This window comes from Neltuma alba, unplaced genomic scaffold (assembly GCF_004799145.2).
Source record: "Neltuma alba isolate B1F8T4 unplaced genomic scaffold, ASM479914v2 tig00012991_pilon, whole genome shotgun sequence".
Lineage (NCBI taxonomy): Eukaryota > Viridiplantae > Streptophyta > Magnoliopsida > Fabales > Fabaceae > Neltuma > Neltuma alba.
The window spans coordinates 38,102-65,452 of NW_021637344.1; the positions used below are offsets into that span (position 1 = coordinate 38,102).

At 38.2% G+C, this 27,351-nt stretch overlaps 4 protein-coding genes and 1 pseudogene across 6 annotated transcripts; 3 read left to right on the forward strand and 2 right to left on the reverse strand.

Moving 5' to 3' along the window:
• Positions 1 to 3,502: 3,502 nt before the first annotated feature.
• Positions 3,503 to 6,739, forward strand: LOC114733264 (paramyosin). 2 transcript variants are annotated; one of them, XM_028920692.1, is made up of 5 exons: positions 3,503 to 5,046; positions 5,137 to 5,213; positions 5,385 to 5,496; positions 5,688 to 5,804; positions 6,244 to 6,739. In XM_028920692.1, the coding sequence occupies exons 1-5, from the start codon at positions 3,628 to 3,630 to the stop codon at positions 6,598 to 6,600; spliced, it is 2,082 nt and encodes a 693-aa protein (XP_028776525.1). In that variant the 5' UTR covers positions 3,503 to 3,627; the 3' UTR covers positions 6,601 to 6,739. The 2 variants fall into 2 exon arrangements, with proteins under 2 accessions (XP_028776525.1, XP_028776527.1); XM_028920694.1 differs by having other exon boundaries at positions 6,262 to 6,739.
• Positions 6,740 to 7,133: 394 nt separating this feature from the next.
• On the forward strand, positions 7,134 to 11,815 carry LOC114733268 (serine/threonine-protein kinase AFC2). Of its 2 annotated transcripts, none has more exons than XM_028920700.1 (12): positions 7,134 to 7,429; positions 8,274 to 8,460; positions 9,302 to 9,328; positions 9,422 to 9,575; positions 9,666 to 9,714; positions 9,808 to 9,922; positions 10,221 to 10,312; positions 10,472 to 10,628; positions 10,735 to 10,799; positions 10,889 to 10,986; positions 11,108 to 11,210; positions 11,303 to 11,815. In XM_028920700.1, the coding sequence occupies exons 1-12, from the start codon at positions 7,328 to 7,330 to the stop codon at positions 11,450 to 11,452; spliced, it is 1,299 nt and encodes a 432-aa protein (XP_028776533.1). In that variant the 5' UTR covers positions 7,134 to 7,327; the 3' UTR covers positions 11,453 to 11,815. The 2 variants fall into 2 exon arrangements, with proteins under 2 accessions (XP_028776533.1, XP_028776534.1); XM_028920701.1 differs by having other exon boundaries at positions 11,108 to 11,214; positions 11,303 to 11,387.
• A 158-nt stretch (positions 11,816 to 11,973) lies between these two features.
• On the reverse strand, positions 11,974 to 13,123 carry LOC114733270 (uncharacterized). The gene has a single exon (XM_028920702.1). It carries the CDS (start codon positions 12,721 to 12,723, stop codon positions 12,052 to 12,054), a length of 672 nt encoding a protein of 223 aa, XP_028776535.1. The 5' UTR covers positions 12,724 to 13,123; the 3' UTR covers positions 11,974 to 12,051.
• Positions 13,124 to 16,710: 3,587 nt separating this feature from the next.
• LOC114733263 (protein-tyrosine-phosphatase MKP1-like) lies at positions 16,711 to 19,598 on the forward strand (annotated as a pseudogene).
• Positions 19,599 to 20,200: 602 nt separating this feature from the next.
• On the reverse strand, positions 20,201 to 26,637 carry LOC114733265 (coilin). The gene is made up of 13 exons (XM_028920695.1): positions 26,338 to 26,637; positions 25,878 to 25,942; positions 25,547 to 25,801; positions 24,433 to 24,657; positions 23,597 to 23,666; positions 23,362 to 23,439; positions 22,913 to 23,084; positions 22,771 to 22,802; positions 22,122 to 22,316; positions 21,805 to 21,876; positions 21,570 to 21,722; positions 20,767 to 20,965; positions 20,201 to 20,668 (listed from the first exon to the last, which is right to left on the reverse strand). The coding sequence occupies exons 1-13, from the start codon at positions 26,533 to 26,535 to the stop codon at positions 20,457 to 20,459; spliced, it is 1,926 nt and encodes a 641-aa protein (XP_028776528.1). The 5' UTR covers positions 26,536 to 26,637; the 3' UTR covers positions 20,201 to 20,456.
• Between the last annotated feature and the right edge of the window lie 714 nt (positions 26,638 to 27,351).

A 27,351-nucleotide genomic window follows, 5' to 3' on the forward strand; every position in this document is an offset into this window, starting at 1 on the left:
TGAGTATTTTTCTCCAAATCAAGCTATCAAAGACTATTTCTGATGGAAACAGAGACAAATTGTTTGGACAAAAAGGTAAAGTGGGCTGCCTTTCATTTATTTATTTATTTTTGCTATTCCTTCTATTTTAAATATAAGACTTACTTTATAATATAATTTATATTACAAAATAGACTTTATATCTAGAACCGAAAGAGACAAGCCTTTTGTGGATGACTACGTTGCACCACCGGCTCTGTTATGTATTAAAGCTAATCATGTCTTCGATTGATTTGGGCTCCATATCGTGGCCTCTACCCACTAACAATTGCGGTTTTTTATGTCAATTTTCCCTTTTCTGGGCAATAGCCTTTTGATGCCAATACCAATTGTTCCCATACTGTTTTGCTTTGATGGGCTGAGGCCTTCCTCTGTACCCAAAAAACCAACAACAGCCATGGGTTAAACTTAAAAGAGACTTCATGTAGCCTTACCCGTGAAAAATCATATAATTAAGTGTTTTTTGGGTGAAACATAATTAAGTAATTTGACTGAAATGATACATAATCACTACTAACTTGGCATGGCAGTTCTTCTTTAAAAAAAAAAAAATCAAATTTTGTTAAAGCAAATAAAATAGGCATCCTTAAAAATAAAAGTCGAATCCTAATTCGCTACAAGCAATTACCTCTTTTTGCTAGATCCAATTCTAATTAGTCAGGTCAATTTCTTTAAAAAAATAATAAAGTATTAACTGAGATAAATCAAGGCTTGCAACAGAACGAGGAAAACAAATGATCAAGCAAATAAAGAACTAAACACGCAAACACAAAGGAGCCCAAGCACCATAAACATATCAAAAAAATAGAAAAAAGGTCACGTCAAGAGAGCATGTTGCAAGCCGAATTTTGATGCATCTCCAAGGCACAAATGATGTAAAATGAAGGAACAACGCAAGTATGAAAGAAGACCACCACATGCGAGGTTAGCACAAGCGTAGCCTGCAAAGCACCTTAAAAAGCCATTAAGACTCAGGCTCTGTTTGGGTAGCACCCCAAACCATGATTTGGGGAAAATGCTACCCAAACAGCCTCCCAAATATTTAAAACCATGGTTTTGAACCCCCAAACCATGGTTTCATCAGAAGCTATTTTCGTCCGCTTCTGGCTCTAATTATTGAAGGCTGATGGTGGGCCCTCCTCACATGACCGAACAGCCCCGGCTTCAATTATCTTCTGGCTTCAATTATCAGTCGGTCGAAACTTCAAAGCTCCTTCCATTCCAGTCGGTCGAAACTCTTCTGGTGCTTCGCTCTTCAGGTCTGAAATTCTTCCCGTCGAAGTATGTGCTTCTGGTTCACTGGTTCGTCAAGCTCGTGCCGTCGCTGGTTCTGTGGTCGGGCTGAGAAGAAGAAGGGATGAAGACGATGGTGATGAAGGGAGGTTCCCCCTCTGTCGTCGCGCAGCGTCTCCGTCTTGTGTTCGTGCTTCGGTCCCCTGTTTTTCCCAGCCGCCGTCCCGCGTGTGTGTGTGTTTCGTTCTCTGCTCGTTCGGCGTGTTCTCCCTCAGCCCGCTCTGCCTCGTGTTCAGCTTCTCTGCCAAGATGAAGATTAGTATATTAGGTTGGGGGTGGCGCGCATCGTTTTGCTCCCTTTTGTTTTAATTAATTAATTAATTACTCTAAAAATATATATATTTCACGTTTAAAATCTTTAAAGAAAATTAATTAATTATCTATTAGCCAAAAAAAAAATTCATTTTTCTATAAACATATTTAATATTATGTTTTATAAATATATATACACATATTAATTATGTATTAATTATATTATGTTATATATTATTAATTATGTTACTAAAAAAATTTTCATTAATAATTTTATTTCCTCAAATCAAAATATATCATAAAATCTATTCCTTATATAATTATCATATTAACTTATACCTTTTTGGTAATTTTGACATGTAAAAAGTGCTTCTGGTAATAACTATCCAAACACTCTCACTTCTCAGAATCACTTTTTTTCAGAATCTATTCTCCACAAAATCTATTCTCCAGAATCACTTTTCCAAACCACGGTTTGGTTTTATCCAAACACATCCTCACACTCCTGAAGGAGGAACAGTTGACACGAAGTTACGCATATTTGCAATGGACTTTTCAAATGTTAACACCCCCCGCCGCAAAAGCAAATAGAAAAACACATGAGAATAAAGAAATAGGGAGCAACCAGTAAAGATCCAAAACTATGGGGTACGACTCCAAATTAAAGCAGACAATTTCAACTTGTTAGGTGGTAAAAATGTGATGATAATGAACCTTTCAAGGAGGTAACCTTTAAAATGCTATGGGATGGTTAGACGTAACTAAAACGCAAGAGGAGTTTCATACGTGGCAACCAATACATATGGATGACTGCTAGAGCAAATATCCTAGTGTGTTGTTTAGATTTTTCATGGTTCAGAAAATGTCAGATAAATAAATTGTTAAATCAACACACAGATTTTAAAAACATACTAACCCACCAAAAGAAACATACTAATTAAAAAGAAATTACACATGGGATGCTAACTAAGTGAGATCTATTAATTAATATTTGAATAGATTAATACAACTAATTAAATTAGTTATTTGTAATAAATATTTGTTGTTTTTTTTAAAATATCCTTGCTAAATAAGTATATTGGTTAGGATTATCATTATTATAGGGACTACATTAGGAAATAATAGATAAATATGAGAGACAAAGTGAATGATGTCTTATATTTAGGACCAAATTAAAATCAAACGAGCTTTTATATTTAAGACCGGAGGTAATAGTTACCTTCGATCCTTAATATAAGAGCTAGTTGACTAATTGAGTAGATTAAAGAAACAAGTTAAGTTAGTTATTTGTAATAAATATGTATTGTCTTTTCTAACATATCATCGCTAATCAAGTTTATTGATTAAAACTACTATTATTAGAAGGATAATTTTAGAAAAATGAATAAATATGATAAATAAAGTAGATTGAAATTTTATATTTAAAACTAAAATAAAAAGTAAAACAAATTTTATATTAAGTACCGGGGAGGAGGTATTAAAAAATAGTCCTTCTGGTCCGGACGGTTAAATGATACATGCGACAGAATACTCTCAAAATTTTGCCCATCTCGGATTGTTACATGTTACATGAAATAATAAAGAGTGAAATGTTTTTGGTTTTAATTAAAATAAAAATAGGGAAAACAAGACTGGTTGGTAGGCACTGTCCGTCGGTCTCATTGGGAATCTGAGTTTAATCCTCCTCTCCAAGTTGAAACTCCCTTCTCCTCGATTCACTATTATCGTCAGGAACTCTGATTTAATTCCAGTTGGATTAATCATTAACGTATTATTATCCCAGTCTTTATCCAGAACCGAGCTTCTTAGAATTTCCAAATCAATACAACGTTGGATTCCTTTTCATTGACTTCCTCCCTCCACTTTCTAGGGTTTCCGATTCCTATCCAGCCTTGTTTCGCGTATTTAGGTTCTCTATATTCCTTGTTGTACCTAAAAGACAAATGCCCACACGGGTGATTCAGTTTTAGTGTGGGTGAAAGTTGCTCCATTGACCGTCAATAGCATTTTGCGTTAGTTAGTATTTGCATATATGATATATAAATGGCGGATGCCGGAAACGAGGATGCCGATACGGTCCTTAGCGACGTGGAGGAGGGTGATGATTCAGGTCCGACTGTGATCAAGAATCCAGCGCCAGAAGATGTCTCCGTCGACAAAGTCAGGGAGCTTCTTGTCGAGCTCGATCGTGAGCGGCAAGCCCGCCAGGCGGCCGAAAACACGAAATCCGAATTGCAAGTTTCATTCAATCGGTTGAAGGCGCTTGCTCATGAGGCCATTAAGAAGCGGGATGAATTTGGGAGGCAGAGGGATGACGCTTTTCTAGAGAAAGAAGAGGCTTTAAAATCATACGATAAGGTTTTGGCCGAGTTAGCTGAGACGAGTAAAGCCAAGGATGAGGTTTTAACACAGAGGGATGAGATTTCCAAGCAGTTGGATGAGGTGGTGAAGGAGAGAGATGACCTCCGATTAGAAATTGGAAATTCCACCCATATGTTTGTGACTGGGATTGAAAAGATATCTGCCAAGGTAAGTAATTTTAAAAATTTTCCTGCCAATGAACTACCCAAATCACAGAGATACTCGGGCCTGGCAGCTGTAGCATACGGGGTAATTAAGAGAGCTAATGAGGTTGTTGAAGAGCTTGTTAAACAGATAGATGCAACTGCTAAATCTAGGAATGAGACTAGAGAGCAGATGGAACAGAGGAATTATGAGATTGCCATTGAAGTTTCTCAGCTGGAAGCAACAATTGGTGAGTTGAGGGAAGAGGTGGCGAAGAATAATTCTATTGTCGAGAATTTGGAGAGAAATCTTGAAGAAAAGGACAAAAAAATAAATGATGTGGAACAAGAGATGTCAGAGAAACTAAGTAGTGAACAGAATGAGGTTTTGGAGTTGAGACAGTTAGTTAGTGAGTATGATGAAAAGTTGAGTACGTTATCCTTAAGGATGGAATCACTGAGGCCTTTACTAATTGATCAGTTGAGTTTTGTGTCAAAAATCCACAACCAGATTTACAATGTTATGAAGATAATAGATGCAAATAATTTGGAACTGTCAGAATCCTTATTTGTACCTCAAGAAACAGACATTGAAGAGAATATACGTGCCTCTTTAGCGGGAATGGAATCTATGTATGAGTTGACTAAGATTGTTGTTGAGAAAACCAGGGATGTAGTTGAGGGGAAGAATGGTGAAATACGGACTTTAGATGACACAGTGACTCGATTAGTTAGGGAGAAAGATCAAATTGGTTCCTTACTTAGGAGTGCTTTATCAAAGAGGATGGCCACTGATGCGTCTTCCCAAAAAAATGAATTGTTTCAAGCTGCAGAAAAAGGCTTAAGGGAGGCCGGGTTAGATTTCAAATTCAGCAAACTTCTTGGAGATGAAAAAGATGCAGCTTCAAACAACAAGTTGGGCATAAGAGAAAAAGAGGAGGATGAAATATACTCTCTGGTAAGTGCTTCAAAAAGTTCTTTTTCAATCCTAAAATTCATTGTTTATTTTGAGGGAATTATTTATTATTTATGCCCTTATTGTGTACAGGCCAGTGCTTTGGAGAATGTTGTCAAGGCATCGCAGATTGAGATCATTGAGCTGCAGCATACTGTGGATGAATTAAGGTACTTAACATCAGAGTCATACTGTTTGCCATGTGTCTAATTCGAAGCTTGTTATAATGAAGGAAAGCCTTGACCTCATTACTCTCTGAAGAATATGTAGGATTGTGATTTCTAGTTTTGCTGACCTAGTATTTTTTTTATTGGCTTTGCATATTGCTTAACCGCATTAAGGGCAGAGTTGAGTTTACTTAAGCAGCACGTAGAAGCTCAAGCCAAAGAGCTTGTCCATAGAATGCATCTGATAGAGGAACTAGAAGACAAGGAGAGAGCGGCTAATGAAAGTGTAAGCTTACGCTTTCTTAGAAGTTAATTTTCTCTAGGCTCTCTAACTGGTTGTTTTGAGATGTGTGTGTGTGTGTGTGTGTATTTGAATCGTAGTTTATGTTGTATAGTCCCACATGTTGATTGTCTGACAGTGAGATTTGATTGGCAATGCTTCTAACCAAGTATAAAATTTGCCTGTTTATGATGTAGGTTGAGGGTTTGATGATGGACATTGCAGCTGCTGAAGAAGAAATTAATCGATGGAAATTAGCAGCAGAGCAAGAAGCCGCTGCAGGCAGAGCCGTTGAACAAGAATATGTTGCTCAGGTAAACTTTCTACGTCAGCAATATTTTGATTGACCTTAGTAAGTTCCGCAAGCATGGCTGAAGGAGGCTTTATTTTAGGCTTATTTTTGTGTATTTCTTGATTTAAATTTTTTCAAATAATTTATGTCATTATGCCGAGCTTTGGTTGCCAAATGTTGAAACAACAAATTCAAAAGATATGGATAACCAAATATATGTAGTGGTTGCTAGAGGGGACCTTTTTTCCCATTGTAGAGTGCATCCTAAACATCAATTTTAGCCGATCAAAGCCTGATGGCCGTTCTTTTTAAAGTTTGGCATTATGGTGTCTTCTTGAATTAGTTTATTTGTGGAAGCAAGGCAGGCTGATATTTGGTATGAAGACTATAGGGACCCGCGTCATACACTTTCGTTACCCCTGTTCGTTGAATATTGATATCTATAATTGCTGAATCTGCAGCTGTCAGCACTTAAGCAGGAGCTTGAGGATGCGAAGCAGTCTATGCTTGAATCAGAGAATAAGCTCAAGTTCAAGGAAGAGACCACAGCTGCTGCCATGGCAGCTAGAGATGCAGCTGAGAAATCGTTGAGGCTGGCAGACTTGAGGGCGTCTAGGCTGAGGGACAGAGTGGAGGAGCTTACTCATCAGCTTGAGGAGCTTGAGAACAGGGAAGACTCTCGGGGTCGGGGCCGAAATAGGTCTAGATATGTGTGTTGGCCTTGGCAGTGGCTTGGCCTGGACTTTGTAGGATCTCAACGGCCCGATGCACAAGAACAGAATTCTAACGAAATGGAACTTTCCGAACCTCTTCTATAGTTGTATCTTTTAATTCTAATTTTTTTTTTTGTATTTATTTTTTATTTCTTCATTTTTATATGTCACGAATTTGTAACCTTATACCATCAACATGAACAGTGATATATTAATGCGCGGCAATGTTGGTGTTGATAGGAAAGCTCTACGTGATCCATCCTTAATGGCATATGATATAGCATTATTACGTATTTTATATTGAGCCAAGCACCAAAGCAGTCGCGCACATTTTAACGATGATGATGGGAGGCATTAAAATGTTACTTGTTATTTATCTTTACTGTTCATCATTTGGAAATTTAATCAAATGTGTAAAGTATGATTATTGAATTAAAGTAAGTTATTTAAATATCTTAATGAAAATTTTATTTAAAACCCCCTTGCACCAGATCCACACGTGTTTTCTTTCCGTATAATTAAATAGTTTAGAAAAATATATTGCTCGACTTATTTGTTATCCAATTTATCGTATACCATACATGAGTATTTTTCGTGTATTGATCCTTATTTCACTGGTTCAACTGTTCAAGGGACACAGGCTCACAGGTGTAATGAGTGTATGCAGAAAGAAACGAACGGTCTAGATTAACAACGGACAGGAAAGCTGGAAAATCAGCAATGTGCTGGCGTCGCTTGAACCTGATTCTCCAGCTCTGAACTAGTTGATTTCAATCCTTTCCTAACATACGAATCGATCAATCAACCCACTGAGATTAGGGGTGACTATCGGATGGAGATGGACTACGTGACCGGGTTTCCTCACTCTCACGTGGATCGGCGTCCCAGGAAAAGGGCCAAATTAGCTTGGGAATTTCCTCAAACCCACTCCAAGGTAAGCAAACTGTTTTTATCCTTATGGATCTGCTCCTTTTAATGACTATGTTTGATGCAATTAGAAAGGAACCTTCGACATTTCTCATTGTGTTTCAGTAGGAATTTGGAAAATGGAGGAACTTTCAAGAACACAGTATGTGACGCGCAAATTGCTAATTTCGAGCCCTTTTTTCAGTAAAAAATGGAAGGGAGAGATTACATGTTAGTTATGTTATAAGATGTGAGGAAGTTTGCGTGCTTGATGGATATCATGTGGAAGTAATTAGCTGAGCTACGATTTCTATCTCAGAAAATCAGCAGCTGGTTTTGTCTGAATGTTATCATAAATCTCTGTTGGAGACCTTACGATTTGACCAGTGGGATTTTTGTGAAGGATTAATAAATGTGATATATGATATGGATTGAGTTTTTTATGCAGTTTCTCTAAGCTTATGTTGGTTACATTTGGTAAAAAGGATTTGCTGATTCGAAAATGTCCAATAAGAGGCTTAATAAATTGTATCATCAGATAAATAATTTCTTGGCCGGCATGTAACAAATTATTGTCCTGGATGCCCACCAAAAGCAGCTACAGTATATGGCAATGCATTTTCATTTATAAAAATTAGCTTTTGCTCCGTCATCTCGGTTATCTTTGTGTCAAAAGTCCAAGCTCATACTGAGTATATCATTGTGGCTTATTGCGTACCTTTTGTTTCTATACTATTCTGCAGAAAGATGTTGATTTGAATGATGTAACATGTATCAAATCTTCAAATTGCTGGAAAGTCAAATAGTTTTAGGGGAAATAAGTATTGAATTGCTGTTTATATAGTGAAGTATGAGTAAGTGGCTTTGTGTAGGCTTATTCAGGGATGTGTTATGGACAAGAGGTTGCAAATATGACAAACTTTGGAGCAACAAGGATGCTCCCTGAACACGCTGGCCTATTTGTGAAGGGGTTGGCTGAAAAGAGTTCTCCCCCATGGAGAGATGACGACAAAGATGGACATTACGTATTTGCACTTGGTGACAATTTAACACCCCGATGTAAATACATCTAGCCGCCATTGAAGAGCCTTTCTCTTGTTATTGTATTTGCCTATATTGTTTACTGAATATTCTGAATGCCTCACAAGGATGGAATGTGACATACTTTACTAATTAGATGTTGGACTGGTGCGTTTACCATCTATGAGCGTCTTTTCAACATCCACTCCCTACTTTTTAAGATTTTCTTATAATTATATTGGAAATTAATTGTTACTGACGGTATAATTCTTACATCTTATGAATTTAGAATTTGTTTTCCTTACATGTAAATACTGTATGTTATTTGGCAGCATGATTATTCAGTCTTATATAGATCAAATTTATGCCTCAAAACAGTTATATCTCAACTATGATTAAACTTCATGTGGGTTAATTCTGCTTTTAAAAAAAGATCATGTGATCTGTCTGGTAGTAAGGTTTTAAAGATTTCTTTCCATACAAATGATATGATCAATCGACATCTTGTAAGCTTTGACATATTTAGACCATTCAATATCATGCCATAAGGTGTAACTTTTCATCAGTCCAACAACTGAATTTGAAGTAATTATCTCATTGGTCCCGCATGCCCAATGGACAGCAGTATGTAATAATAGCTGACATTTTCTTATGTTTGATGGTAAAACATACATGAATGTGAAAGTAAATTGATAGAGTATAAAATAATTATAGATTAATGTGATATTCTATCAGCATGATATGTATGATTGGATTTGTGAGAAATTTATTCAATAAAAATTTATTTGACTATGTTGGATTGTTTTTTTCTGATGGCTTCATTTGTATAACATTTAATGTCCTTGTGATCCTCGTTTTAACACTTCTTCTTTCCTTGCAGATAAGATCCTCCGAAAAATTGGTGAAGGTCATCTTTGTCATGTTTACATATTTTGTTCTTTTGTCTTATGGTGAAATTTTAGTTGCAACTTCCTTTACACTAGATGTTGCCTGTTTGCAGGTACTTTCGGTCAGGTTCTGGAATGTTGGGATAGAGAAATGAGGGTGCTGGTGGCTATAAAGGTTGTTCGAAGTATTAAGAAATACCGTGAAGCAGCAATGGTAGAAGTTGATGTGCTTCAGTTACTTGGGAAGTATGACAGGATTGGGAGTCGGTAAACATATTTTCATTGATACTGTTCTCTCTGTCTACTTAGCTAGTATTGAAGTTTTTGTTGGTTGTTAAGTCATTTCATCCTTTGCAGCTGTGTTCAAATACGGAACTGGTTTGACTATCGTAACCATATCTGTATTGTGAGTATTCAGTTGACACATGGCAACATCATTTCCAAACTTAATGACTATTTCTGGGGGTTAAGACTTGTCAAATTTAAATGGTCTTAACAGGTATTTGAGATGCTTGGACCAAGCTTATATGATTTTCTACGGAAGAACAATTATCGCCCATTTCCAGTTGATCTTGTCCGTGAGCTAGGCAGACAACTGTTGGAATGTGTAGCATGTGTGTGATTGTTGCTTCCACTGTTTCTGTTCTTTCCAAACTTGGTGACAGAAGTCATACAAGTTGCATTCTTCTCTCTGCCTCTGGGAAATTCATTACGGTTTCTGATGATTGTTTATTTGTGTTTTCTTCTATTACTTAATTCTTTACCCCCGAGAAGAGTCCTAATAGTATGATATTAAGCCATTGTACTTGTTGTGGAGGGAACGAGAAGTCCCTTCCCAACAGGCGAGTGGGAAGAGTGGGCGGAAGTTGTGCAATGTTATAATGATTTCATTGGCCGTGTCTGGACTTGCAGTTATGCATGATTTGCGTCTCATCCACACCGACTTGAAACCTGAGAACATACTTTTTGTTTCCCCAGAATATGTAAAAGTACCTGACTACAAGGTATTTCATGCTTCCATCATATTTGGTTTTTAGATTGCATATTACAACACCCCCCCCCCTGGGGGAACAAAAAAACATAAATGGTTCCGAATATCTCTGCTTGTGATGCAACTCTTGAAGTTGTAAAATGTGCTACCCTCGTTCCCTTGTTATTTGCAGGTTACATCTCGGACACCAAAAGAGGGAACCTTTTATAAGAGACTGCCAAAGTCAAGTGCTATCAAGGTCATTGATTTTGGCAGCACAGCCTATGAGCACCAAGATCACAATTACATTGTCTCTACTAGGCATTATCGGGCACCTGAGGTTATTCTTGGTATGTAGCTATTTCCATTATGCACATATTATTTTTATGTTTACATCATGTTGTGTTTTTACTCTTGCTATAAGGTTCAAAATGTAATTTATTTTTATTTTCCAAGGACTTGGGTGGAGTTTCCCTTGTGACATATGGAGTGTTGGATGCATTTTGGTAGAGTTATGCTCGGTATGTTGATAAACTTGGTAGTGAAATTATCTGTGACTGGTCCAAATTTTTCTAGATGAACGATGTTATGAACTACAGCATGGTTGCAGGGAGAGGCCTTGTTTCAGACGCATGAGAATTTAGAGCACCTAGCTATGATGGAGAGGGTTTTAGGCCCAATGCCTGTGCACATGTTGAAAAGAGCAGAGTACGTGACCTTCTGAAGAATTGATTACTTATTGTTTTGTCGGTTGATTAATGTAGTTTTTGCCTCCCGGATATGTTCCTAATAGTTACTAAGAGATTCTGTGTATTGTTATATTGCACAGCCGGCATGCAGAGAAGTTTGTCAGAAGGAGTAGACTGAACTGGCCAGAGGGGGCAGTCTCTCGAGAAAGCATCAAAGCTGTATTGAAACTACCACGTCTTCCTGTCTGTATAATACTTCATTCGCTCAGCTTAATGTCTTCTTTTGTTTACTTATTTCTACTCCTATTATCTAATTATTTTTCTTCTGTTCACAGAATCTAGTAATGCAGCATGTGGATCACTCTGCAGGGGATCTGATTGATCTTTTGCAAGGTCTTCTTCGTTTTGATCCCTCCAGTAGATTGACAGCTCACGAGGCGCTCCGGCATCCCTTCTTTACAAAGGAGCATTACCGGAGATTTTGAGATAGTCCCGCCTTTTGACATTTTAGATGCAATTGCGAGTGGCTGGGTTTCGTGTCTGCAAGTGTGCGGTGCTTGGTTATATTTGAATGATGATGTGTGTCAGTTCTGTGAATGGTGTTTTGTTGGCGCTTTGGCTTGGTGCAAGAGCAAAAGTTTTTCCTCTTCTATCATAGTAGTATTTGTAGATAAATTTGTTATCTGGAGAACCATTCTCCGCGCCCAATTTTGTACGACCAAAATGTATTATATAAGCATTTCACTCCTCGGGTTATGTCTTGTTTTCACGAGGTGACGTGTTTTGAGGCTTCATTTACAGTATTCTACTCTAGTCATCGGCCAGTACTTTAAGTAATACTTCAGTCACAAGACATTGTGTGAATTTGAGATAGATTCTCTATTAAACATGGTCTGCATGAAGAAGCAAATTGCTATTTGACGAAGAACTGATCGCTTGTAGATTAGCATTTAGCAAGATTAACCCAGTATGAGTGTTATTAAAAATAAAAAAGGATCTTAAAAAATTAGCAAAATCAAATTCCCACCCCAAGGGCAAAAAAAGAGTATTAACTTGAGAACATGTTGCCGCAAAACCTGCCGGTTCAGCGTTTGGTTCTGCAATTTCTTTTGATGAGGACCCCTCCAGGGGGGCGTGTCAACATGATGGTGCAATAACCATAGAGGTTATACGAATACCTGAAAATGCGTCCCAATGTGGATCTTGCCCTGAAGACTCCCCTCACCTCGAGTATAATGCCGTTGCTCTGCACTTGTTTGACCAGGCGTTGAGTCTCTGCCAGTGGAAGCCGAACTTGACTGGTGACCATATGGACGGTAGCGAACCTGGACTCCGCCCTGGACGTCGAGAATGGTTCCACATATTGCGTGGCGATGAGCGTGCTCCCATAGTAGAGATAGATCATCGTGGTGCTGAAGTCCACATGTACCTTTTTGTTCGGATTCGTGAAGTTTGCGAGTAACGTAACGTCGGCATTGAGAAGGTAGCCCAGGTCCAGGTAGGCTGCATTAAGCGTGGCGCTCGACACTTCGAAGTGAGGACTCTGGGGACGGAAAACAAGGTACACTATGAGCACTATCAAGCCTCCTATGATTATGACGAGCCAAAATATCAGACAGAAGGCGGCGAATAACCACGTGTGTGGTTTAGTTCCCTTCTCTTTCGGTACTCGTAAACGACCATTACGACCGGCCCGTCGACCACGGTGGTCTCGGGTTGAACGCCGCTGTGATGGTGGAGTAGTAGGCTGAGTCATGTGAGATTCATCGCCCGGTGATGGTACTGGCTCTGGAATAGGCTCGTGCTTGCGAGGTTGTGATGGTTTAGGCTGAGGCGCGTCAGATTCATCGTCCGGTGACGGTAGTGGCGTTGGAATAAGCTTGTGCTTGCGAGACTTGTCAGGGGGTGATAGCGGCGGAGGCCGCGGAGCAGGCTTAGTCTTACGGGATTTTTCCTGTTTTGGAGGTGGCGGCACTAGAGAAGGAGAAGCACGTGGCTTCTGGGAAGGTTCATTAATTCTGACATGTTTTGGGGGGTGAGACGGTCTTGGCTCTTCACGAGGGAGGAAGAGTGGGGGGGGAGGTGGCGGGACAGCAGAAGCAGGAGGAGGGCGGCGTGCATGATCTCCGGGCGGGGGCGTAATGGCCTGGTGAAGTGAGGGTTGGTTTCACGATGAGACATGACTGGTGTTTAAGGGGAGTAGCCGCCCGGGGGGGGGGGGGAATGTAGGAAGAGGGTAGGAGGAAGAGTGCCCATGAAGAAGGAAAAACGGAATAAAAGGGGAGGGAATGAGGATGACTTGAGGACAAGTTCAAGCATGATTAATGCAAAGGCAAAGAATCAAATCAAACATAAGCTAACTAAGGTGGGGCAAACAATTCTGTGCTGTTCCTGTTTGCTTTAAGCCTTTTCTCCCGCTAACCCTTCAGTTTAGTTGGCTCCCTTGTGCCCAAAGTGCAGTCTCGTACTAGGAATTAGGAAATAGGAATACACATTGCCAAACCACTGTTTCAGAAGGGAAGATTCTCTCTTCTCTCTGCAACGGAATCCCTTTTCATTTCCTGGGGAAGACAGAGATTATTGTTTTATTATTTATTATTCAACGCCACCATTCTCTACGATGGAGCCCAACCGAAAACAAACATGCTGTTCCTTTTTTTTTTTAAGATCGTCATTCACCTTCCCATTTACATCTCGATATTATATATTTCACGCTGAAATTATATATTTTAATTCTTCCAGATGGTCAAACTTTAATCGTTTTTTAAACAAGTTCTTTTATCAGATCATACATGGCGAAGCCCTTATCACCGGGCATGGATCCTTTTGTTGGGTTTCCGTTTTAACTATGTCCAAATACAGTCCGTCCAAACCGATTCCTTCTTTGGGTTGGTTGTTTGGGCCAACGACCGCAAAGAACCATTTTGGACTCGTACAAACAGTTCCTTGCCTCCCGCTTAAAAAACAGTTGTTTTTTTTTTGTTACAAAAAAAAATTGAACTGGTGATGGAGCTAATTTGACTGCAATTTATGTTCGGTCCCCCCCCCCCAACCCCCCAAAAAACAAAAATTAGTTTATGGATGTGATTTTCCACCAACATGATTCACATGATTTTCTTTCACAACTTTTTGGCCCTCTTCTCTTTACAATTTCTTTGACCAATACCGTATGCATCATTAAAGCATATTTGGTTCGAACACATGAAAGAGTTTATCAACAACATCCATTTTGGCAATAAAATGATCCTTTAGGATATACCATTTGAACTTGAATACCGAAAACATCTTTGCTGAAGTCTCTGGTGCCCAGATAGGAGTTTGCCAGAACTCCTTTTCAGTCCTCAAAGCATGTTAATGCACATAATTAAACCTCATATTTTCATAATGAAAAAAACTCACCTGTATCCATTATTCATTATGTCAAGTTCTCCAATTACATATAATTAAGTGTCTTTTTATTTGATATAAATTTATAATTAAATTTTAATATTTTTAAAATATGACACATGATTGTGTGTGATTAAAGAACTTAACATAATAAAAATAAATAATTTGATATAAGTATTATCCCTTCATAATTAGTAATTACCGTCTTCCCTCCCTTTATGACAAAACAATGGTTGTTGTGGGAACTTGATGTTACATGGAGGAATTGGGAACTACTTAATTAATTAATCGTGACTCATTTGGGGCAGATAATTCCAGCACAGGCTTTTGGACTGGTCATCATCCATTCTCCTTGTTCCTGCGCAGCCCCCTTTTTTGACTTAACGTCTCAAATGTCGTCGGCCGTCGACACATATGCACTTCCAAAAGGATTTAAGCAAAGTATATGCCGTATTAAGTATTAATAACACACTCATTTCTCTTCTTAATTTAAGAATTTATGTTTCCCATTTTTGACCCACACGTCACCTCTTACTTCTTCAGCATTTGCTTGCTAGCTGGCACAAAACTGACCCCCCGGCTCGGCTCGTCTCGGTTCGGCTCACCGCCCAACTGTACCAACGAACTCGTTCTCTTTCAATAATGTCCAAATTGGGGTTCATGCGGTGATTCACTTGTGGTGCCCTGAGGTTGATGTTGTTTGGTTCTGATTAACTAACACGTGATCTTCAAATTAGGTGTGGTCAACGAATGAATGGCAGCGCTGCCATTTTAACTTCTTGATGTCTTTGTTAACTTTACTCACCGGAAGCACCACACACACACATATGTATACATATCTTTAATTTTTATTCTTTTATATAAAAAATTTAGATGAATTGATTTTTCAGGCTCACACAAATCAGTGCATGCCTTTTAGTTTAGAAAACGCTTATAAATAAAAGTAATTATAAATTGTTTATCAGAGAAATTTTCACACGTATGGCAATATTCAAACTTATGATATTATGGTTGTGGGTCATGAGCGGATTTATAGCATCACAAAAGAACTACTGCAGCTCAACTATTCATTTCAATATTAGAGAATAGGAAATGTTCCGAGTTTCAATAATCACGGAGACGAACATGTGCTTTGAATTGATCTACGTCTGCATTATTCCAACTTTCACATCATGTACAAAACAATTGATAATTAAGTATTCCATTATGATTTGCAAATAAATAGCAGGATCTGGAAAAAATTTGTTATAAATAATGAAAAAAATTTAGGTCAAATTTTTTACATCCATTATATCAATTTTTCTAATTACACATAGACCAAATATCTTATTTTTGTTTCATATGAATTTATAATTAAATAGTATTAAATATTAATATTTTAAAAATAAGACATTTGATTTTGCGGGATTAAAGAACTTAACATAATAAATATAAATAACTTGAAATAAGTATTATCTAATCGGGTGTTTGTAACTAATGGTTGTTTCTATTTTACGACTTCATGGTCCGTCTAAACTGTGTGACGTTTTATAACTTTATCATCTGCGTACGAATATATTGAGTCGCGAATATATGTTTTTTACCCGCTTGCCTTTCCAAGTTTAACATTTGACTGGACTAATATGATAGCAGTATTCTTCTTTGATGATAATTGACTGAATTATGATTTGTCCGATAATAATACTCAACTGAATAGCTGGGGAAAATAGAATTGATTTTTATAGTATATTACGAGTCTTTTTAAATTCCATCGTGATAGTCATAATTTTTTAAATAAGTTTCTCCTTTTTTTGACCGGGAAATAAGTTCCTTTTTTTAATTAAATTGACCGCATATCATGAAATAGTTAAACGAATTTTTAATATACAAAATAATTTTATTGAAAAATGATAGTAAAGGTATATTATTCTATTTTTGAATTTTGATAAATTGATACCATTCCAGATTAAGTGTTCCTCTAAATATTTACGTTAAAACAATTAAAAAAACTCACACATATTCTGGTAACAAAATACTTACACATATTGTATTGTTCTGATCCGATACGAGTTAATATTTTTTATTTAGTTTTTTAAGATATCGATATATTTATCTCTTAATATCAGGCTCATACTGTTCCTCTAAAATACTTCTTCCGTTCTAAATATAAGACTCATTTTATAATATAAATTACATTACAAAATAAATTTTATATTTAGTATCGCACAAATATTATATTACGTTCCAATAAAAAAAATTTGTTAATTAACAAAAAGTTCAAAGTTTTAAAACTGTCCTGACGTGGCACTTTGACCCATTCTATGCTCGTTGTAAGACCATGACCAGAGACTCAGAGAGCATTAAGCAAGCAGAAGCACCTGTTCGTGCGAATACGCCAGCAAACTCATCGTCCACAGGGGAAAATATCGAAACAGTTTCGCTACTCTTTAATCTTGTCTGGGTGTGGAGGAGGTGGCTGCGCTTGAAGGGAGGGTCTCAAAGTTCGCTTTTTTACTTCATCGTTTTCTATTCTTCCATCCGAGACCGCAGGACGGCGAGGGATCGATCATTCTCTTTCCACAAGTTGGCTGTTGGCATATTCGTATTTGATTTTTCTTCTTCCATCACTTCACGAAGAAAGAGTCAAAGAGAGAGAAAGACAAAGAGAGAGAAGATGGTCAAGGGCTTTAGGTGAGAATATGGAATAGGTAGACTGAAATTGCAATATCTACCATTAACGGGTTTGATTTTGAAGAAACCCATTTGCTTCTTCAACTCTTTCCGCTTTTCAAGAGGGATAATCTCTTCATGGGTATCGGTTAAGTTTTTGGTACCGTCTTTTTCCATATATTTCGTAAAGATGTTGGGAGAAGAGGGTAAGGACTGTTCCGCCGGTGGCGGCGGTCGGAGAACATATTCACGTTCTGTTTCTTGGACTGATCGGTCTCCGACGAACAGTAGTCAAAACCGTCGCCCACCCGCAAATAGTAAGCCCCGGCCATTGTTGCCTCCTCTTCAGCCTCTCTCCATCATGAAACGGAGTGCTGAGGAGTGGCCTAGCGCGGGATCTGATGATCTTGGAATTTGGCCTCTCCCACAAACCCCGAGAGGGTCCGTCGAAGCCTTGGAGAGTTCTGATTCGGGTCAACCTACAAAAGAATTTCAGTTCAAGAGGGATAAATTAGCGTTTTTTGACAAGGAGTGTTCCAGAATCGCGGAGCATATATATCTGGGGAGTGATACAGTGGCGAAGAATCACGAGCTGTTGAGGCAAAACGGGATTACCCATGTGCTCAACTGTGTTGGGTTTGTTTGTGCTGAGTATTTCAAAAGCGATTTTGAGTACAAGACACTCTGGTTGCAGGATAGCCCCACCGAGGATATCACCAGTATCCTTTACGATGTGTTTGATTACTTTGAGCAAGTCCGAGAACAAGGCGGGCGTGTGCTTGTGCACTGTTGCCAGGGAGTTTCTCGATCAACCTCTCTGGTCATTGCATATCTCATGTGGAGAGAAGGTCAGAGCTTTGAAGATGCGTTTCAGTATGTGAAGACTGCACGAGGAGTGACCAACCCGAATATGGGTTTTGCTTGTCAACTTCTTCAGTGTCAGAAACGTGTACTTGCCATGCCCGCAAGTCCAAATTCCATTCGTAGGATGTACCGAATGGCCCCTCACTCACCATATGACCCTCTCCATTTAGTCCCCAAAATGATAAACCATCCAGGTGCTCCGGCTCTTGATTCTCGTGGAGCGTTCATTATTCATGTTCCTTCTGCTATATATGTGTGGAGTGGAAAAAGTTGCAGTCCGGTGATGTCATGTAATGCAAGGGCTGCCGCATGTCAGGTCATCCGTTATGAGAAGGCAAAGGGTCCATTTCAGAGCATCAGAGAAGGTGAAGAACCTCTGGAGTTTTGGATTGCTCTTGCCAACGAGCAAATCTTATCAGGCCATGAAAGCGTGGTGGTTCCTGAAGCTAGTAGTGGTATGGGGATTGATGAGAGAAAAGTCAGTGAGTATGATTTAGATTTTGAAATCTTCCACAAGGCACTTGCTGGTGGGGTTGTTCCACCTTTTTCTCTTTCTAGTGCTGGATCAGAAACTTGCTTACCTGCTAGAGAAAATGGTTGGAGTATACTGAGGAGGAATATTGCTCGTGGTATGATGAAAGGATGGCGCACATCATCCTGTAAATGGAAGTGTGAAGTTATTACCACCAAACCCGCAGACGAATGCCGTGTGATTATGCATGAAGGAAAACGAGATTCTGTAGATGATCCTAATTTGTCACCAGCATCATCAACTTATGATCTCTGTGGTTCCCCTGATTCTTTTGAGTGTTTTCCAGATAACCGCTTAGTCATTGCGAAGGATAGCAGTATTGAAGTTATGGATCTCTCTGTTCCTCCCACTTCAGAACCTTTTTCTTGTTTTCTAAGCAACAGCCCAAAATTCAATTCCAAGTCCCCAACACTCTCACCCTCCGGTTCTGATTATTCCAGTTCTTTTACATTTTCACCTTCATCTACAAATTGGTCTGACTTGTCTCTTATGTCTTCTAGGCAGCCATCACCTTCTAGCATCGAACCAACTGATCCTTTTTATGTCAAAGATCTTTCTTTCTCAGATAACCCTTTAATTCTCAAAGCTGTTTCGTCGCCTAAAGAGGAGCCCTTTTGTGCTAATCACACAATGGGAGGGGTAAACACCTATTTGGCAACTAAAGTGTCTTTTCCTTCCCTTGCGGAGCGCAGAGGGAGTAATCCTCCACCTCGTATGTTTCTTCCCTCTGTCAACGAATCATCTCACGACCACACCAAAATGGTAAGATCACAGTCATTCTCTTTGCCTGACTTAGATGGTAATGTAATGGAGGATGTTAGTTTGAACCAATCTGATCATGAAAGCAACGGAAAAGGACAAGGGCCGATAGAACATGCTGATAGTAGTTCAGGTGGTGAATCGCAGAGTGAACATAATGACAGTGATCATAATATGCGACTATGTTATGTGATATAGTGGTAAAAATTATAGTCGAGGAGAAACTAAAGGGATTGGAACTAGAATTCACCTTCTTCCTGTCTGGCCATGGTTGAGACCCAAGAGACTAATTTCGGAGGTGAAGTTGCACTCGGGTAGTCTGCAGATCGAAAAAATAGCTATACAGATGGCATCCAGGCCATGAATTTTATAGCGTTTCTAGTACATATGTAACAATGATTTAATCAAGTGAATATAGAGCTGCCTATATCTTTCTCTTCTTTTTCGGCTATCTATTTTTCCGGTTGAAGGAGGCTGTTCATCTCCTAAACAAGCTCCCATTAAATTCCCCTTTACAGGATATTGACCTTGAATTGACAAAGTTACTATAACGCTCATTCTTAGCTCTGGCTTCTATTTATAAAGCAAAATTCCATTTCAATGAAGATTACGGTAATTTCTTCTGAAACTAATTACACTATCGAGTCAATGAATTCATGATTAAATTATAATAAGGCTTACAACAAGTTCTTAGTTGAGATCATAAATGGTCTTATCTTGTAAGGAGGAGAGTATAAATTTAAATTGTGAGAAGTATATTTGTGAGGAAGATTTTAATCTTAACGTTTATGATCTACTAGAGATTCGTTTCAAGCTTAAAATGACTTGTGATACTTCAAGTTATTTTTTTCTGATGATTTCAGCTTTAATTACTTTTTACGCCTTATCTCACTTTCACAGTTTTACCACCTAAACTTGGGTGGTGATGCCGAGATTGAATGTTAATAGAATTATGAATCGGCTATGATGCTGTGTAGGCTTGTCATCTTATTTGAAGGTGGCATTTCATTTTTAATTAGCACTGATTTCGGCATGAGACAGATAAAGGAAGCCGGACGCTTCTGGCTAACCTGTTGGCTACTAAGGTGCGAAAAGCAGTTAAATACACTTCCAATAGCATCCAATAACATCTTCGAAGGATGGATTATAAGAATAGACCCCCAAACTTTTGTGCCACTACTATGATTGGAACAAGATGCTTGATATCCATTGCGGATGATCTGTTATATATACATCCACGGATTGCAAAATGCATCTAATATCGTAAAAGGGAACAACAAAGATTAACATGCATAGCCCTATTGCTGGTCGGTTTCTCCAAGTCCGTCTTGCGCCCTTAAAAGTGCCACCGTCGGACCTAGCGCGCTGCATCTCAAAGATCTATGAGACCAGGATCGCGAGCCTGAATTCTGCTCTTTATTCCATCCATTCTCGAGAGAAAGCTTGGCCTTCTTTGCAGTTAGTGCCTCGTTAATTTCATCCCACACGTTTAATTCCCTGTTTTCTGCTACTGGAACAAGAGACGCAAGTTTAGATCATCAAGCCGCAAATATGTTTCCAACCACCAAAATATCTAACGTGTGTTGTGAATTCTGAGGCGGGCATTACCTTTAGCAGGCGCATGGCCTTCACCTTCTTTGTGCGGATGGCAACTTTGTATAGCAGTTTGGTCATCCATAAGTTCATCACCACTCCTCTTAGTCGCTTTAGTCGGATCAGCCGAGACATTACTGGAAGTAACTGCATTTGCTAACTCTGTGTTTCCATGCTTGATCACTCGCACGTCAACGAGTGATGAATAATCAATCTGAGGAAGGGACATCCTCTTATCAAATAATGAGCAGCATGCTTGTTTATTTGTTAGAAAAGAATCATTCAATTTTAATATCTCACTATAAGTGTTTTTTCATGCACTGGATGAAATTAGATACACAATAGCATATATACATTGATTCTGCTCTGCAGGAGGATCTACACCCCATGGAGCAAACTAAATATCTTTTTCAATGTTTTGTACTACGCCTCACAAAAGGCTCACAAAAATATAAGCATAAATAACTTGGTTGAAGATCGTTAACCTAGGTTAGACGGCACAAAATATGAATAGCACATATCTCATCTTGATCAGCTTTTAAGGTTTGTAATTGTACTGACAATTGTTACAACTCAATGGTTCACATTTTTGGCAAAGTAGTCTGAATTTTCATTAGAATGCTAGAAATATTCTCATCAGACAATCTAGATGGTGAGGGTGACACGGAATTGGAAGTGTATAAATCCAAATAAAAAATGCACGATTCACAAGATTCAATTTGAGGTGCCCTGTTGGCAATAGGCAAGAACTTAAGCACTGAATAGCTATTGTGGGAGCTAATTAGCAAAATAAAAGCAAAAATTCCAATGAAAAATACCTCCAGGGAACCATCTTCCCCATAGGGAGATGAATCGGGCAGCAATGAAGACACCTCCTCGTCTGCTTTCTTCCCAAAATCAAATGGATATTCTGGAACTGCTTCCAGCCGAATCCTATTTGGGTCAGGATCATACCATGATATCTTCCCTACCTACAAGAACATCAATGTGGCAAATCAAAACTTGTTATGCAGAAAATTTGTATGCTGGTTGAAAAGCAGACTTAGTATGTACCCTGAAGGAGGAGATCTCGGGCGTCCACGATGATGATAATTCAATTAAACGATACGCTATGACATCACCTTCCTGTAGCATATAGAGAAGCAATTTAACAGTGCCAAAAAATATTATGGAACATAGGTTACTGCTTAATACCAAAGAATAATAACGAGAATCCCCACGGCAAATAAAATACAGCTAGATAGCTTGCCAACCAAAAATAAGTAAATAAATAAAGACTAACACACACTTCCAGTGTTCCATTAATTTCCTCCACCGCTTATGAGCATGATAAATAACCTCAAGAGCACTAAGGAGTTATCAGAACAAACCTTAGGCAAGCCTGTATAAGATATAAGCTTGTCAAAGTCTACGGGCATGAGTGCCTCTTTCTCTTCAGCATTCTGAATGCGGAAGCACTCTTGATTGGAATGTTTGTAGTAATCGACTTTATGGGATACAGTCTTCTCTATACCCCATTTCTGCATCTTCTTCTTGTTGGTAATTCCATTCCACCTAAACGTTTCCTGAAGAATCCAGATGACATGTCAGCGTCCAGTAAATATAGTAATCAAGAGGGAAAATAGCTCCTGATACCAAAAATAACTAAATAAATAGCAAGTAATGCAACTTCAAAGCTGAAATATTCCAAGCATTTAAGTTTGAATAAAACAAAAAGTATCATAGGAACTGTCAAAGGACGAAGCTTCTATCTAACGTGTGCGACAATCAAAAGGGGAAAAAGATCAAAAGCCATAAAATTGATTGTCAGGAACAAGTTTGATTGATTGTAACTTGGATATATTCCTAGTAAGTTCTGCTAGCTCCCTCCGACTTCTCTCCATTACTTATGAGCCAACCAAAACTTGTATGGTACGATTACATTCAAAATTAATAATTATCACATCAGACTCCATTGACTCTATAGTAGCGTAAGTAAAACAAAGCCCAGAAAGGCAGGCACTGGGGAGATGAACAAACCATTGGAAATTGATTTTGGGGAGCTGCAAGATCTGCATCAAATAGACCATAAGCATATATCAGAATATGAAAGTCATTCTAAACCAATTAAAGTTTTGCTATTTGAGAATCTTTAAAAGCCAGCAGAGAAAGAGAAGCAAACTTTTGCTAAGGGGCTCGAAGCGTATGTGCCCGGGCCTAATTTCCACAGCAACAACATCATCCTCTGCATCACTTTCTTCAACAGGTTCTCGATGTAAATCAGAAGTTATGCTTTTATTATCTTTGACAGGTAATTGTTGCACATTCTTTTCAGACAAAGGACTTTGACGGAGCTGCAAAATTGAGGAAATAAAATGACCTAAAAGAATGATAAAGTATAGCCGCAAATAAAGAATTCAGGCTACTTGTCTTCGAGAAAACTAACATGTGCTTTTAATCCTCATATATAGGAAGGGGACAACTTATGAAGTAGAATATAGCAAACTAACACCGTCCATAAAAAGTACGTTTCCATTCAACATGGCATTCAAAATGAAAGCACTTCCCAACATGCACATAAAAAGCTAAATGCAGATTCACATCTGCGGTGGTATTATGAAACAGGAATACCTTTTCCTTTTCTAATTTTAACTGTTCCCTCAACCACTGTCTTTGAGCTTTCTTCCGTCGAGCACTTCTGCTAGGCGTCTAGCCAAAAACAAAAGTCAATAGAAATGGAAGTGAATACCCCTGGACCAAATATTGCAATGATTATCATAATGTTATAAACACTTGCTAGTTTTGTATGATTAAAAGGAAACAAGAATTACATTTCAATTTGAAGTAGTGGAAGTTAAGAGGTTACCTTTTTAGTTCCACTAAGAGAATTCGATACATCAACTTTGCCTCTGCCACCATCTTCAGGTTGACAGAACCTACACATTAATTTAGAGAAAAATTAAAGCAGAATATTCTATACTAACAATACAAAAGGAACCAGCATCGTTTCATGAGTGTGGGATTAAAAGTGGATCAGAGCGAGGATTCAACAGGAATAATCTAGGAATCAAACGACAAATACTCAAAATGCCAATGTATAATTTTCCCGCTTCACAGGAGAACTTCTATTATTCCACAAAAAGGCAAATCAAACAGAATTTGAAAGGAATGAATAAAATATCACCAGAAGAAACATGAAAGCCTCCATTTCCCCATTATGCCCTCTGCCTTGCTGTATATTCCCATCTCTTACTTGGTTTGGGCCTGCTTCACCCCTATTGGCCCTTCTACTATAAATTCAGCCCTTAGACTTAGCAGCAGGCCCATCAAAACATCTTATCAGCTAACTGTCTTGTTCAGAGAACGGCCAACAGTAAAATATAGTACAAGTTAGAAAAAATTCAGGATGCACTACCTCTGGTCTTGATATAAGAAAAAAAGTAACTACCTCACCATTATCCTCCTTAAATGGGTCACAAATTAAAGATTTCTTCCCACAAATGCCCCCAATTTAATGTTTGAGCTTGTATTTTATGTATAATGATTCTTAATTACTACTCCCAATTTAATGAGGGGGTATAACTAGAATAACGTAACTAATGCAGCTCTTAGATTTCAATAATTCGGACCAAAACAACTGCACAGAAATTCTCTTATATTCAGGACTGAAAGTAGTAACATCACAACGTAACGAATGCAAACCTTGCTTCATTGGGCATAAGCTCACTGATTCCATTACTCTGTTTTTGATTTTCAATGGTCATTGACTTGTCTGTTTGGCTGGATAAATTAGATGACTTGCCATTTTCCTTATTGATGAGACTTGATTGGTGATGAATACCACAAACTCGAAAGCTTCCATTGTTCTCCACAGGTTCCTTAGGAGTGTCTGCCAACTTTTCACAAGATGATAACTTAATCTTCTTCCTGAATCAAAAAAACCGTTATACTGTTTAAACTTCCCAAAAATTGTGCTTTAGCTCCAAAGCTTGCAACAAGAAACATGATTTGAATGAAAAAAGGCACAGCAACTTCATGTTCCAGCCATTAAAACAAGTTTAAAAAGTTTGACAGGACTATGGAGTTTGAAATCTCCAGTATATAATATGTACATAAAGGAGTTATTTTTGGTTTCTTTTACAACAGACAATGCTTAGAAACAAGAAATAAGAGGCAGTGCACGGGAGCATTTGACAAGGGAGTGCCCAAACTATAAAGAAGATGCTCGCACAGTAAAATATACAAGGACATTGAGAAAAAGATTGCTAATAACCTGAGTATTCAGAATAAAAGGCTTAAGTTATACTGGCTTAAGATTATAAAGCTGAAACTATATGGCTGTCTATAAGGCCAAGTGATAGAAATTTTTTAAGTTTCTTTAAAACATGGAGGAGAAAGAGAAGATTAAGTGACATAAAATTATCACTCATAATATTTTTAGTAAATTCAATATTTCCCTGGCAAAAAACATGCAATTGGTGGGAAAAGAATTCGAGATTGGTGGAGGGCTAAACATAACACCTTGATTTCCATCGTCTCCTTAAACCTGTTGTTTGCTTTCAAATGGCAACAGCCACTTTATCCAAATTGCTTAGCATATGATTTTAAAACTCCTATGATGTTTAAATACAAAGCAGACAGATAATAGCCGAGAAATGTTGTAGCTGTGTAAATAAGAGTACGGTCACATACAACAGTTCAAAAAAATGGGACTCAGGAACATTATGAAGAGAAAAAGACGCTTTTAGCAGTGCTGAAACACTTATAAGAGAGCAGCCCTGCATTAATAACAATTAACGAGAATTGGGAAACAAACCTCGAATCCCTGAGCTTCTTTGTTGCTTTTCTTTTCTTTGAGACTGCATTGTTTGGTGATTTAGATTCAAGATAAAGTGTATCTTTAAATGAGTCAATGTTATCCTCTTCAGACATGGTTTTATATCCTCCAGTGTCCTCTTGAAACATATCGTTTGCAAGAAGCTTGGGAAGCTCTACACGGTGATGCCCCTGCGGTGCACATGTCAGCATTGCAGCCTCAGAAGCAGTTGATGTGCGTCCTTTCCTTTTCACACTGTATATATAAATGTAAGAAAAACTACCATGACAATAATATAAAATGTTGGAGAAGCGGTCGACCATAAACACACCAGACAATGTCTTTATCCTTCAAAATAGCACGTGATTCAAATGGCGGTAAAACAAAACCATCCATCTGCAGTAAAAATATTAAAAATGAAACAATGTCCAGCTAAGGGAATCAATGATCAAAGTATGGGTAAGTGATTGCACTCAAAAACTCAGATTGGCTTCAAAATATCTTACAGCACATTCGTTTTAATTTCCAGATAGCGTTGGGATTATGCCTAGAAGCTTTATTTTCAAACTCCCTCAACGTCTTAGATAGATAAGCCCATTAGAAGCTTATCGTGGTAAGCATTCTAGCGTTTACTAAAATAGAAATGAAACCCGAACTTTAATCCTTCGACTTTAAACGAAGGCGAGTGTTTTCTTAAATCATCGCCCCATTCCTTTTTCACACAAAATTAAGGATCCATATATTTCAATTGTTAAAGTCAGAGAGTAGGATCCAAAAGGTGCAGAACATACGGAGAGGATTATGCCATCGGGGCAGGTCCGATGCAGGCGGAAAGTGTCGACAATATAGGAGGCTACATCGGAGACAGTGTTGGTTGGGGTTTTTAGCAGACACCAGCAGTGCTGGAGCCCCTCCTTCTTCTTTGACTTACTCAGCATGTGCTGGTCCTCGAACACGAGACGAAGCCTCACCGTCTCCGTCATGATCATTCGTGCAAGGGCGGTGAAGGACGTTGCAGCAACCACTGCTTACCAATGGTCTGCTCCGCTTGGCTTCTTAAACCCTCGCCCGGCCTGTGAATGAGGTGCGACGTAAGAATTCCCTAGCATTCGCTTCGAACATACATCATGCCTTTATAAATACTAGTATATTTTAAAATGCTACTCTTCCGTTACTTATTACAAGAGACAAATAACTAAATTACGTTGATTAAAAAACAGTTAAAATTAGTTGAAGACAATTAATATGTAAAAAGTATAATATTTTTTCCAACAATACCCCATTAATAAGGGGAGAGAGTATGAAAGAATAATTAAATTATTAAAAGAAAGAGAAGTGGGAGGAAGAGAGAGTATGAGTGGGAGACAAAATAAATAGGAGTGAAATAGGAAATCAATACAAAAAAATAGAGACAACTTTTAAGTGTCTCTTATATATTGAAACATGCCATAAGCATCAAATGTCTCTTATAATAAAAAACGGAGGGAGTACTATATTACATGCATTTAATCCTTTCCCGTTGTAAATTGGGAACAGATGGCGCCGTAAAGCGGTAACGATGGTCTTCTATTTTTTTCCCCTATCCATACGCCTTTTTTTTCACGGTTGGATTTGATTTTTTTCCCCACAAAATCTTTTTTATTTTTTATTACCGTCTTATAATATTGATTTGATCATTATTATTTTTTATAATTTAATATGTCAATAATAGTTTTATTAAAAATTGACATGTTGATCTAAACTAGAAAATGAAGAGGAGAAAAGAGGGTGGGAAAATCCGGCAACTGTCACCCCAACAATCAATA